Source organism: Diaphorina citri, unplaced genomic scaffold, assembly GCF_000475195.1.
Source record: "Diaphorina citri unplaced genomic scaffold, Diaci psyllid genome assembly version 1.1 scaffold1013, whole genome shotgun sequence".
Taxonomy (NCBI): Eukaryota; Metazoa; Arthropoda; class Insecta; order Hemiptera; family Psyllidae; genus Diaphorina; species Diaphorina citri.
In genome coordinates, this window is record NW_007378443.1 from 133730 (window position 1) to 147459 (window position 13730).

The 13730-nt window shown below is 37.9% G+C and overlaps 1 protein-coding gene and 3 long non-coding RNA genes across 5 annotated transcripts; 2 read left to right on the plus strand and 2 right to left on the minus strand.

Moving 5' to 3' along the window:
- Positions 1–46: 46 nt before the first annotated feature.
- On the plus strand, positions 47–13634 carry LOC113469277 (U6 snRNA-associated Sm-like protein LSm7). 2 transcript variants are annotated; one of them, XM_026826853.1, is made up of 4 exons: positions 47–223; positions 574–754; positions 13107–13275; positions 13564–13634. In XM_026826853.1, exons 1-3 carry the CDS (start codon positions 203–205, stop codon positions 13244–13246), a joined length of 342 nt encoding a protein of 113 aa, XP_026682654.1. In that variant the 5' UTR covers positions 47–202; the 3' UTR covers positions 13247–13275; positions 13564–13634. The 2 variants fall into 2 exon arrangements, with proteins under 2 accessions (XP_026682654.1, XP_026682655.1); XM_026826854.1 differs by lacking the exon at positions 13564–13634 and having other exon boundaries at positions 13107–13351.
- On the plus strand, positions 4363–5044 carry LOC113469278. Its single transcript, XR_003392740.1, has 2 exons — positions 4363–4541; positions 5010–5044. It is a non-coding gene; the product is annotated as an uncharacterized LOC113469278 (long non-coding RNA).
- LOC113469281 lies at positions 6693–7848 on the minus strand. The gene is made up of 2 exons (XR_003392743.1): positions 7809–7848; positions 6693–6936 (listed from the first exon to the last, which is right to left on the minus strand). It is a non-coding gene; the product is annotated as an uncharacterized LOC113469281 (long non-coding RNA).
- LOC113469280 lies at positions 8639–9163 on the minus strand. The gene is made up of 2 exons (XR_003392742.1): positions 9125–9163; positions 8639–8790 (listed from the first exon to the last, which is right to left on the minus strand). It is a non-coding gene; the product is annotated as an uncharacterized LOC113469280 (long non-coding RNA).
- Positions 13635–13730: the final 96 nt, after the last annotated feature.

The following is a 13730-nucleotide window of genomic DNA, read 5'->3' on the forward strand; positions in this document are numbered from 1 at the left end:
TTCGTTTTCGTTTGTAAACATTTTTTTTTTACCCGGATACCCGGCAGTTTTTTAAAATTCATTTTTCGATTTTCCGACGTTTTTCCTGAAATTTGACCTGGAAAATTGGAAACAAAAAAGCTTTTCCCATTTTCCCGGAAAGAGAACTTCAGAGTCCAGTGCCTGAATGATCTGTCTTTTTAGAAGATAAAACACTTTGACAATGGCTGCAGTAAACACAACAGTAAGTTCAACCCCGAGAGCCCACAACATGGGACTGAACTTTGGTTCAGACTTTAGGTTTTAACTTTATAACTTTAGAACTATGCTTACTTACAAGGGGGTTTATGTTCTAGGTCTCTGCAAAAATTTTCAACATTCATCCATTCCTAAGCCTTTCACTGTTCGTAAGGCCAAAGATGAGATTTGGTGAAACAACGTACTGTCTGTATTGTTAAAGTGCCTAAAAGGCAAAAAAAAATATAATCTCATCTTTTTTTTTATATATACTACATGGTGAAGCTGGAGCCATACCATGCTATTTTATTTTTACTTTTTTTTTCACATTTATCAATTTACTAATTCCTATTTCAGACTGATGCTGGTGCAGAGACTAAGGACAGAAAACGGAAAGAAAGTATCTTGGACCTGTCCAAATTTCTAGACAAAGTCATACGAGTTAAATTTGCAGGAGGCAGAGAGTGTTCAGGAATTCTAAAAGGATTTGATCCTTTACTCAATCTGGTACTGGACAACACAACAGAATATCTGAGAGGTAAGAGTTTTTTTTTTTTTTTTTTTTTTTTTTTTTTAAGCTGTAGCCCAATCACACATTCTAAACGGGATACTTTGTCAAGTAGCATTATTACTGGAAATCTGGAAAATTAATTAGACTACTTGTCTTCATTTGAGTATTTCAATAAATGATTTTCCAGTTACTTACCAATCAGTTCAAGTTCGTTCTTGGTGTAGTATCGTGAGAAGGCAGGAATCTCGAAGGAATGTCCACAGGAGAGATCATAAGGAATATGAGGATAGTAATCTTTACTGAGTGAGGTGAAATCCTGCCAGGCTTGCTGGTCACTGAGCTGTTTAGATCTGCAAGGTACAAAATACATTGAAAGTTAATAAACAGTAGTAGATACTTGACCTAATCTAAAAATAAGTCGGTCAGCCTAGTTACCTTGGAGGGTAATCTGCCTTGTAAGCGCTAGGTCGCAGGTTTGATTACCGCCCGAGGCGGATTTTATCCTGAAAAATTAAGATTCGTTCTTGGAACGGCTGGCTTTCTCGTATTCCGTCTTCCTCCTCTCTTCGCTTTAGGGACTATAAGTCCTTCTAAACACTTACTTACAGTTTCCTCTATCAAACCTCTACAAAATAATAATAATAAAAAGCCAGCAGCGGCGATAACACATCCTGCCAATGCCTGATCGACCACTGTAGTTAAGCAACGTTGCGCGTGGTTGGTATCTACCTTTCATAAGTTAACTTTTCAACTTACTGAGTCTTTGTCTCTCGATAGGATGAGTTCAATTTCAGGGCCTTTCCATACCACTTATATCCGTTCATGGTTTTCATACAATGTTTATACTCATTCTCACTTCCAAATGTTAGAAATCCAAAACCTTTGCTCTGTCCAGTAGGACCCATGTTCACTGGAAAACAGATGATAATAAATTAAAATACTACGTACATTCCTACATAATTATGTATTTGTGTTATCATAACTATCACAACTCAGATTTAGAAGAAAATGTCATTGACCTGAGCTGTTTCCTCCTCAGTCGACACAAATAACGGATCAATTACCAAACAAATAGATAAAATTTCATGCCTCCTTCGGGTCTTTGGAGTTGAACTTTGCGCCCACCCTCTTACTGAGCAAACGCTGAACTATTGTTCTACCTAATTAACCCAGTAGGACCCATGTTCACTGGAAAACAGATAATAATAAGTTAAAATACTACCTACATTCCTACATAATATGTATTTGTGTTATGATAACTATCACAACTCAGATTTAGAAGAAAATGTCATTGACCTGAGCTGTTTCCTCCTCAGTCGACACAAACTCCAGCTACTTATTCTAAACTACCTGAACTCTTCTAACACCTGCCTCAGTGGTAGTCAAGATGCTTCCTGGTAATCAGGCCTGGTAATCAAACCAAGAGCCTGGTAATCAGGAGGGCGTGGGTTTAATCCCAGTCAAGCTTTGGAATTTTATCCTCAATATTATTTTAAAATTTGACTACAAAAATAACCTAATTAAATTTATACAAGTTCATGTGGAAATGAATAAATAATCATGTGATCAATGAAATAGTAAAATTTAATGATGTGTTTTTCTGTAATGACAACCAACACGCACAAAAAAAAGGAAAAAAAAATCGAATCAGACTCAACACCATCACTTGAGCTTAGCACTCCTGTCTTGATAAAATGTGTCCTCATTTATTAGCAAATTAGATGTATCTAAAAATAAATACGATCCTTTTGACAGTAAAACATTCCTTTTGATTATTTTTGATAGAAAAATAATAAGCAGCTTCTAATCTCTTACTATCTACTGTTTGCCCCAGAGATCAATCCTAAAGCCGAACTGTGAAGTTAACCTACTGTACAGTGTAAATATTTTGTATTATACGATCATACCTAGTATTAAATGAGTAAATTCTCCAACCTAAAAAGCTTCAAAGGTTTTGACTGAGCAAACTCCTACCGCTAAACTACTTTTAGTTTTAGCACTCTTGTAAGAACTTGAGTCCTTGTTAGGAGCATCTAAAAACAAATACGATTCTTTTGATCATGAAAGATACATAAAAATCTATTGAAAAGAAAAATGAACGGATCAATTACCAAACAAATAGATAACATTTCATGCCTCCTTCGGGTCTTTGGAGTTGAACTTTGCGCCCACCCTCTTACTGAGCAAACGCTGAACTATTTATTGTTCTACTTAATTAAATTTATACAAGTTCATGTGGAAATGAAGAAATAATCATGTGATCAATGAAATAGTGAAATTTAATTATGTGTTTTTCTGTAATGACAACCAACACGCACAAAAAAAAAAATCAAATCAGACTCAACACCATCACTTGAGCTTAGCACTCCTGTCTTAATAAAATGTGTCCTCATTTATTAGCAAATTAGATGTATCTAAAAATAAATACGATCCTTTTGACAGTAAAACATTCTTTTTCATTATTTTTGATAGGGAAATAATAAGCAGCTTCTAATCTCTTGCTATCTACTGTTTGCCCCAGAGATCAATCCTAAAGCCGAACTGTGAAGTTAACCTACTGTACAGTGTAAATAAGCAAATTAGATTATCTAAAAATAAATACGATCCTTTTGACAGTAAAACATTCCTTTTGATTATTTTTGATAGAAAAATAATAAGTAGCTTCTAATCTCTTGCTATCTACTGTTTGCCCCAGAGATCAATCCTAAAGCCGAACTGTGAAGTTAACCTACTGTACAGTGTAAATATTTTGTATTATACGATACTTGATTTGTGATTCTGTGTGATGAAAAGTTTATACAAGTGTGACTCTTACCCTTGTTTGTTCAAGTCAGTAGAAACTATTAATCCTAAGTGAGCTCCGGTACCCAGCAAATCCGTAAACATTTCAATTCAATTTTATTTATTGTGACATTTATGACAACATTGAAAAGTTTGTTAGAAATAATAAGTCTACAACTTCCATACTTTGGTGATACAGGACACAGGTCTAATAAGAACAAGTTTATATGCCCACAAACCAGATAACCACCCATCCAAATAACAACTGTGTGCAATGATGATCAACTTTTTGAGTGATAGTAGTGGTTGGTGGTTTTATCAATTTATGGTCTGCTCCTGGAGCAGAATGATGGGTGGGAATTACAAGGCAGATGTGCTACCAACCAAGCTAACTAGGCTGGCCAAGTGGTTTTAATTAGTTTATATGCCCACAAACCAGATAACCACCCATCCAAATACCAACTGTGTGCAATGATGATCAACTTTTTGAGTGATAGTAGTGGTTGGTGGTTTTATCAATTTATGGTCTGCTCCTGGAGCAGAATGATTTGTGATTACCTGCAAGTAGGGGGTTAGGTTCTTACTTTTGACAGTTTTAACACTACAAAATACTTGTGCAAATAGACTTTCTGGTTTAATTTGTTAAAAGTTAAAATTTCAAAAGAAAAGTACCTTAGTACCTATCTCCTTTTAGTCTTTTTTTTTCAAAAACTGGTGGGCTTTTTTAAGGTGAGAAGTTAGCAATCTTTCGTTCTCTTTCCCCTCCGATTTTTCACTCCACTGTTGCCAGATGCGCGATCGGCGATCGGATTCGTTTTCGTTTGTAAACATTTTTTTTTTACCCGGATACCCGGCAGTTTTTTAAAATTCATTTTTCGATTTTCCGACGTTTTTCCTGAAATTTGACCTGGAAAATTGGAAACAAAAAAGCTTTTCCCATTTTCCCGGAAAGAGAACTTCAGAGTCCAGTGCCTGAATGATCTGTCTTTTTAGAAGATAAAACACTTTGACAATGGCTGCAGTAAACACAACAGTAAGTTCAACCCTGAGAGCCCACAACATGGGACTGAACTGAACTTTGGTTCAGACTTTTGGTTTTAACTTTATAACTATGCTTACTTACAAGGGGGTTTATGTTCTAGGTCTCTGCAAAAATTGTCAACATTCATCCATTCCTAAGCCTTTCACTGTTCGTTGGTTTTAACTTTATAACTTTAGAACTATGCTTACTTACAAGGGGGTTTATGTTCTAGGTCTCTGCAAAAATTGTCAACATTCATCCATTCCTAAGCCTTTCACTGTTCGTAAAGCCAAAGATGAGATTTGGTGCAAACAACCTACTGTCTGTATTGTTAAAGTGCCTTAAAGGCAAAAAAAAAAAATATAATCTCATCTTTTTTTTTATATACTACATGGTGAAGCTGGAGCCATACCATGCTATTTTATTTTTTCTTTCTTTTTTTTTTTTTCACATTGATCAATTTACTAATTCCTATTTCAGACTGATGCTGGTGCAGAGACTAAGGACAGAAAACGGAAAAAAGGCAAAAAAAAATATAATCTCATCTTTTTTTATATACTACATGGTGAAGCTGGAGCCATACCATGCTATTTTATTTTTACTTTTTTTCACATTGATCAATTTACTAATTCCTATTTCAGACTGATGCTGGTGCAGAGACTAAGGACAGAAAACGGAAAGAAAGTATCTTGGACCTGTCCAAATACAAAAATAGCAGTGGCCTACGGCTGGGTTAAAAGGACTCTTTAGTGCTATTCGAGAGGTAGATATAAATAGGCACTATTGTCCATTATTGTTACCTTTAGCACTCTTCAATGAGGGGAACTTGTCTCCAAACAGCTTGAACAGTGAGCTGTCATCCACTTCTTTGGGCAGATCCCCTACACAAAAATGGCAGTGCCCTACGGCTGGGTTAAAAGGACTCTTTAGTCCTATTCGAGAGGTAGATATAAATAGGCATTATTGTCCATTATTATTACCTTTAGCACTCTTCAATGAGGGGAACTTGTCTCCAAACAGCTTGAACAGTGAGCTGTCATCCACTTCTTTGGGCAGATCCCCTAAAACCCATTAGCTTGAGCAATCTGATTGGCCAATCTTCATCCAAAGTTTAAAATCAACCAATCAAATTGCTTCGTACAACCGGTTTACTTCAAGCTAAGTCTAACCCAATTATGGACCACGACACGAGAAATAGACGGTAAAAACTATGAGCATTTCCCTAATCTCGCCACTCTAAAAAATCTCACTCTATCTCTCACCCTCCATTCCCTCACCCCCACCCACCCCCCGCTAACCATATTTTGTTTGACCATTCAATTCAATATGTTGTGTATTTTTCTCTCGGTTGTTTGAGTTCTTTTTTCTGATTCCAAATTTTCCCCCTTGTTCCTTCCCCTTGAAGGCGACAATGTTGAAGAAGATAAAGAGTTCCAAAGAGAAGAAACGAACGGGAGGATCCAGTGGGCAGGAATCATCATCAGGGTCCAGCAAGTCGCTGCAGTCACCCGGAGGCAACACGCCTAGCACGCTGTCGGATATTGGATCCGGTGATAACGCTTTCTAAATGAAATGGTCCGTGCCGTGCGCCGGACCCTGTGTTAACTAGGATAAAATCAGAAGTATATGACGCGAAAGAGCGCTAGTGAGGGGTAAATTGTGAATATTGGCGTCACGTGAACTAAATAGACGTAGAGGGTTAAAGTGGAGTTGTGGAATATTAGTGGCGGTAGAGGGTTAACATTGGTTCATTATCGACTTATCGAGTATTAGCGAGAGAAAAGGATATTCTCAAGTGGTTATAACAACAATCTCTCATCTTTTTTTTTTTTTTTTTTTTTTGCCTTAAGGCCCGAACATACAGCCAGGGTGGACTCTCATCCACAGGGAAAAACTTCAATTCACACTTTGCACAATTGTCCTTCGCCAGAATAGAATGAAAAAAATTGGTTTGTTTGGTTTTGGTTCTGTAAGACAGAACCTAAAGTATTTTCGAAAAATGAAGGGGGAAAAATCCACCTTAGATATTGCCACTTGAAAAAAAATCGATGCTGTAAAATGAGAGAGCCTTTTGAAGGGCTCAAAAATTACAAGTTTTTTTTTTTACTTTTGATGAATACCTACCTCTAGTTCGAAAAGCCAAAGTACCCCATCCACCCCTGGTGGGCGATTGAAAGGGGGCACCTGCCGGCTTTCGCCTCAAGCTCCCAATCGTTTGGGACACTTACCAAGTCTTCGATCTCTTCAGAACCGCTAAACTCTCAACACACACTACTAATAGTGGTACACTCATACTGGTCGGGATCAGGCTCGCAGTATCCGGATACAAGCAGAGGGTCCCATAGACAATGGTCCTGGTGACTCCTGGCTGAGTTCAAGGTGCTATAGTCCACCTTGACCTCGTGATCTGAGGAGGAACAGAAATGGAGTAGAGCTGAACTTTTGACCAAAAATTCAAAACTTTTTTTTCCTTGTCTTTAGGAACGAGACTTTTCTGTACTTACATACATATTTATCTAAAACAAACGTGTACCTAAAAAAAAAACGGCTTGTTTACACTGTCAATTTTTTCTCCAATGGACCGAATTTTCACTTCTGCAAAAACTACACTGATAGAATGGCTAGCCTAGTCAGCTGTCAATTTTTTCTCCAATGGACCGAATTTTCACTTCTGCAAAAACTACACTGATAGAATGGCTAGCCTAGTCAGCTTGGTTGGTAGCGCGTCTGCCTTGTAAGCGCTAGGTCGCGGGTTCGATTCCCGTCCAAGGCAGATTTTATCCTAAACAGATAAGGTTTGTTCTCGGAACTGCTTTTCTCCTATCTTGTCTTCCTTCTCTTTACTTTCGGGACGCTAAAACCTTAGCAGTTACAGTACCTACACTATATGAAACCTCTTTGAAAAAAATCTCAATACTTCTCCATCGAAGTAAAACTTGCAATCACATTGTAAGCGCTAGGTCGTGGGTTCGATTCCCGTCCGGGGCAGATTTTATCCTAAACAGATAAGGTTTGTTTTCGGAACTGCTTTTCTCCTATCTTGTCTTCCTTCTCTTTACTTTCGGGACGCTAAAACCTTAGCAGTTACAGTACCTACACTATATGAAACCTCTTTGAAAAAAATCTCAATACTTCTCCATCGAAGTAAAACTTGCAATCACATTTTCTAAACGGGATACTTTGTCAAGTAGCATTATTACTGGAAATCTGGAAAATTAATTTAATTAGACTACTTGTCTTCATTTGACTATTTCAATAAATGATTTTCCAGTTACTTACCAATCAGTTCAAGTTCGTTCTTGGTGTAGTATCGTGAGATTTGTCAAGTAGCATTATTACTGGAAATCTGGAAAATTAATTAGACTACCTACTTGTCTTCATTTGACTATTTCAATAAATGATTTTCCAGTTACTTACCAATCAGTTCAAGTTCGTTCTTGGTGTAGTATCGTGAGAAGGCAGGAATCTCGAAGGAATGTCCACAGGAGAGATCATAAGGAATATGAGGATAGTAATCTTTACTGAGTGAGGTGAAGTCCTGCCAGGCTTGCTGGTCACTGAGCTGTTTAGATCTGCAAGGTACAAAATAAAATTGAAAGTTAATAAACAGTAGTAGTTAATATAAAATTAATAAACAGTAGTAGATACTTGACCTAATCTAAAAATAAGTCGGTCAGTCTAGTTACCTTGGAGGGTAATCTGCCTTGTAAGCGCTAGGTCGCAGATTTGATTACCGCCCGAGGCGGATTTTATCCTGAAAAATTAAGATTCGTTCTCGGAACGGCTGGCTTTCTCGTATTCCGTCTTCCTCCTCTCTTTGCTTTAGGGACTATAAGTCCTTCTAAACACTTACAGTTTCCTCTATCAAACCTCTACAAAATAATAATAATAAAAAGCCAGCAGCGGCGATAACACATCCTGCCAATGCCTGATCGCGTACAAAGTTCCTGTTGAGGATGATTGAAACTGGTAAATCTTCTACACCTTGGACATTGACTGCCGGACCCTGGAGCTACCTGACTCTGAAATCCGTTGCTAGGCAACGTATCTGATTTGACTATGTACAAAGTTCCTGTTGAGGATGATTGAAACTGGTGAATCTTCTACACCTTGGACATTGACTGCCGGACCCTGGAGCTACCTGACTCTGAAATCCGTTGCTAGGCAACGTATCTGATTTGACTAGGTCAACGGTAGACACTTGTAGAATTTCACACAGCTCTGAGTCCAGGGAAAACAGTGAGTGAGGTTCTAACAGAGGCTGTGAAAGATAATCAAAATCACAATATGTAGTAATCTAGTAATAATTTTTTGTAGCATGTCTATTAGGTATGTAGGACGTAGATAGGTACTTGACTTTTTACAAAGGGGGGTTGAAAACCGGGAACGCCAGCCTAGTTGGTTTGGACAGTAGTTCATTGGCCTTATAAGTGCTAGGTCATGGGTTTGATTCAAGCCTGGAGCGAACATTATCCTAAACAGATAAGGATGCTTAGTGACACACTATACATAAGCAGAAGTTTTTTTTTTTCATGTTTGACAGCATAATAAATGTTATTGAACGGACTAGGATAATGGAATTGGATTTGACTCACCTGCAATAAAGAATGTATTTCATTCGAGGCCTGTATACTTCCAGTAGGACCCATGTTCACTGGAAAACAGATAATAATAAATTAAAATAATACCTACATTCCTACATAATATGTATTTGTGTTATCATAACTATCACAACTCAGATTTAGAAGAAAATGTCATTGACCTGAGCTGTTTCCTCCTCAGTCGACACAAACTTCAGCTATTCTAAATTACCTGAACTCTAACACCTGCCTCGGTGGTAGTCAAGATGCTCGCCTGGTCATCAGGAGGGCGTGGGTTTAATCCCAGCCAAGCTTTGGAATTTTATCCTCAATATTATTTTAAAATTTGACCACAAAAATAGCAGTGGCCTACGGCTGGGTTAAAAGGACTCTTTAGTGCTATTCGAGAGGTAGATATAAATAGGCACTATTGTCCATTATTGTTACCTTTAGCACTCTTCAATGAGGGGAACTTGTCTCCAAACAGCTTGAACAGTGAGCTGTCATCCACTTCTTTGGGCAGATCCCCTACCCAGGCGGTAAACTCTGGAGGACCAGACATGCTGTTAGCACTGGAGGATACATGATTCAGTTTGAACTTGGCCACTGGGTTAGAGTTGGGAATGGGTTTGTTGTTACAGAGATGAAGGGCTTCGAGAGCGTCACTCTCTGATCTGAAATGGATGAAACCATAAGTGGTCTCATGAGGAGTGGCTGAAAAAAATAAAATAGAAAACATCAAGAGGAGTGCCTGAAAATTGATTGAACAAAGCTGTTTTAATACAAAGAACTGTAACCCACGAGGTTTCATCATTCCAAGAGAGAAGAAATACAGGATAGGAGAAAGCCAGCTGTTTTCAGAACAAACCTCATCTATTTAGGTTAAAATCTGCCCCTGGCGGAAATTGAACCCAAGACCTAGCAGTAACAAAGTAGACATACTACCCTCCAAGATAACTTGGCTGGCAGAGTACAGCCTTGATGGGAGCAAAGATATTTTTCTTTGAGTGGTGCTTACCTCCAAATTTCTTTACAATCTTGATGGATATTGGAGTCACCCAAAGGGGAAAGTCATGTCCGAAATACTATTTGCGACAAAGGGAAAAGGTTGCCACATAGACTTTGGCCGAACTCTTATGAAATTATCAAGATGTCAAGTCATCAATCGTCATCGGTTAATTAATTTAAACTCCTTATAGCCATTCTAGTTAGCTTGGAGGGTAGCGCGTCTGCCTTGTAAGCGCTAGGCCGCGGGTTCGATTCCCGCCCGGAGCGGATTTTATCCTATACAAATAAGGTTCTTTCTCGGAACGGCTGGCTCCTATCCTGTCTTCCTTCTCTCTTCGATTTAGGGACGATAATACCTTAGCACATCCCTCTATAACCGTTACAGATCCCAAACCTTTTTGGAAAAAAACGAGTAGTTTTTGTCTTATAAACTTACCTGTCTTTGACCAGAGTAAAGTAAAAAGCGGACAACTCGTTGACCACAAAGTTCAGCAACACCCGGGATGCGCGCGCATACTGTAAAAAAAAAAGCATAGTAGGTATTTATTTAAGTACTACCCAATAGTTAATTTTTTATGCAGTTCTAAGAAAAAGAAAGAGTCCAGACCCCTTACCCAAGCAGTGGGGTATGAACATTACTGTGGTCAAACTCTCAGTAAATATTAAGATTGAACACATGGTTTCCAGTTCCACCAAAGAAGGCATCAAATACTCACTTAAAAACTATGACTGGTAGAAAATAACTTTGCCTCTTACCAATGAAATCCAACATCCAAGTTCTATGAGAATAACACCGAATTTCTAAGAGCATAAGAAGTATACTCTAAGAAGAAGAAAGAGTCCAGACCCCTTACCCAAGCAGTGAGGTATGATTGGTATGAACATTACTGTGGTCAAACTCTCGTAAATATTAAGATTGAACACATGGTTTCCAGTTCCACCAAAGAAGGCATCAAATACCCACTTGAAAACTATGACTGGCAGAAAATAACTTTGCCTCTTACCAATGAAATCCAACATCCAAGTTCTATGAGAATAACACCAAATTTCTAAGAGCATAATAAGTATACTTACAAATCCCATCCAGAGTTGTGAGCTCTGTTGTTTTTGAGTATTTTGACTCATTATGGTTTGATTCTGAACAAATAAGGAGAGGAAGTCAATCAAGTATAAGCATGGGTGTCAGCCTTGAGTAAAACATAAAGGAATCTGAAAAAGAAAGATGTATGTACTCGTACTCAAATGTTTTTTTTCCCCCTTAAAGAGGTTTGACAGGGGGGAATGTAACTGCTAGGGTCTTAATGTCCTGAAATCGAGGAGAGAAGCAAGACAGGATATGAGAAAGCCAGCTGTTCCGGGAACAGACACATTTTGACTCATGATGGTTTGATTCTGAACAAATAAGGAGAGGAAGTCAATCAAGTATGAGGATGGGTGTCAGCCTTGAGTAAAACATAAAGGAATCTGAAAAAGAAAGATGTATGTACTCATACTCAAATGTTTTTTTCCCCCTTAAAGAGGTTTGACAGGGGAGAATGTAACTGCTAGGGTCTTAATGTCCTGAAATCGAGGAGAGAAGCAAGACAGGATATGAGAAAGCCAGCTGTTCCGGGAACAGACAAAGGATGGGTGTCAGCCTTGAGTAAAACATAAAGGAATCTGAAAAAGAAAGATGTATGTAAGTACTCGTACTCAAATGTTTTTTTTTTTTTCCCTTAAAGAGGTTTGACAGGGGGGAATGTAACTGCTAGGGTCTTAATGTCCTGAAATCAAGGAGAGAAGCAAGACAGGATATGAGAAAGCCAGCTGTTCCGGGAACAGACATTATCCCTTCAGAATAAAATCTGCCCTGGGTGGGAATTACAAGGCAGATGTGCTACCAACCAAGCTAACTAGGCTGGCCAAGTGGTTTTAATTAGTCAGTAAATAAGAACAAGTTTATATGCCCACAAACCAGATAACCACCCATCCAAATACCAACTGTGTGCAATGATGATCAACTTTTTGAGTGATAGTAGTGGTTGGTGGTTTTATCAATTTATGGTCTGCTCCTGGAGCAGAATGATTTTTGATTACCTGTCTGCAAGTAGGGGGTTAGGTTCTTACTTTTGACAGTTTTAACACTACAAAATACTTGTGCAAATAGACTTTCTGGTTTAATTTGTTAATGGTAGACACTTGTAGAATTTCACACAGCTCTGAGTCCAGGGAAAACAGTGAGTGAGGTTCTAACAGAGGCTGTGAAAGATAATCAAAACCTGGCTGAGTTCAAGGTGCTATAGTCCACTTTCACTTCGTGATCTGAGGAGAATAGAATAGAATAGAATATACCTTGTTTATCCTGCTCGAATGAGACTAAAAAGTCCCTTTACCCCAGCAGTCTAAACAAGGTCTCGTGTATTTTATGGGTTTAACATGGTACAATACATAATTAATACAGTAGACCTTGCTTAATTATAAAAAAAAAGAAAAAAAATAATAATAATAATGAGAAGAAGAGATAAGAAATAAATTAGTGATGGAGGTGAGATGGATGCTATAGTGAGGTTTGAAGGGATGTACGGGGAGGACAGGTGGCCATGTCAGTCAAGTGTACACACACCACACACACACACACAACGCGAGGAACAGAAATGGAGTAGAGTTGAACTTTTGACCAAAAATTCAAAACTTTTTTTTCCTTGTCTGTAGGAACGAGACTTTTCTGTACTCACATATTTATCTGAAACAAATTAATGTGTACCTAAAAGAAAAAAAAAATAATAATAATGAGAAGAAGAGATAAGAAATAAATTAGTGATGGAGGTGAGATGGATGCTATAGTGAGGTTTGAAGGGATGTACGGGGAGGACAGGTGGCCATGTCAGTCAAGTGTACACACACCACACACACGCGCACACACCACACACACACACAACGCGAGGAACAGAAATGGAGTAGAGTTGAACTTTTGACCAAAAATTCAAAACTTTTTTTTCCTTGTCTGTAGGTCCCGATGATGCATTTAAACTGACCGATGACACCAGATTATTAGGTTTAGTGGTATGTCGAGGAACATCCGTTGTACTTATTTGTCCTGTAGAGGGCACAGAAGCCATTCCTAATCCATTCATCCCTCAGGACTCCTAACTGGCTATGTACAAAACCCCCTACCTATTGTTTATGTAAATATTTCTCATGTAATTCTTAAGTACAATATAAGTCTCTAATATTTCCACTCTAACTATTTGCCTATCTATGTCCCTTTTGTTGGTTCATTTAGAATACATTTACCTAATATTTCCTTGTGGACTAGAACTAAAATTACTACCTATGAAATTAAATAATGTAACTCTTTAACTATTTGCCTATCTATGTTCCTTTTGTTGGTTCATTTAGAATACATTTACCTAATATTTCCTTGTGGACTAGAACTAAAATTACTACCTATGAAATTAAATAATGTATATTGTTTATGTAAATATTTCTCATGTAATTCTTAAGTACAATATAAGTCTCTAATATTTCCTCTCTTTAACTACTTACCTATCTATGTCCCTTTTGTTGGTTTATTCTGTCAACATTTAGAATACATTTACCTAATGTTTCCTTGTGGACTAGAACTAAAATTACT

What these genes read in the sequence shown, in the direction of transcription:
- LOC113469277 (XM_026826853.1), top strand. Translation starts at nt 203, where the DNA reads ATGGCTGCAGTAAACACAACA. An exon ending in TGGCTGCAGTAAACACAACA is followed by an intron (nt 224 to 573) that starts GTAAGTTCAACC and finishes TTCCTATTTCAG; the next exon opens with ACTGATGCTGGTGCAGAGAC. An exon ending in CACAACAGAATATCTGAGAG is followed by an intron (nt 755 to 13,106) that starts GTAAGAGTTTTT and finishes CCTTGTCTGTAG; the next exon opens with GTCCCGATGATGCATTTAAA.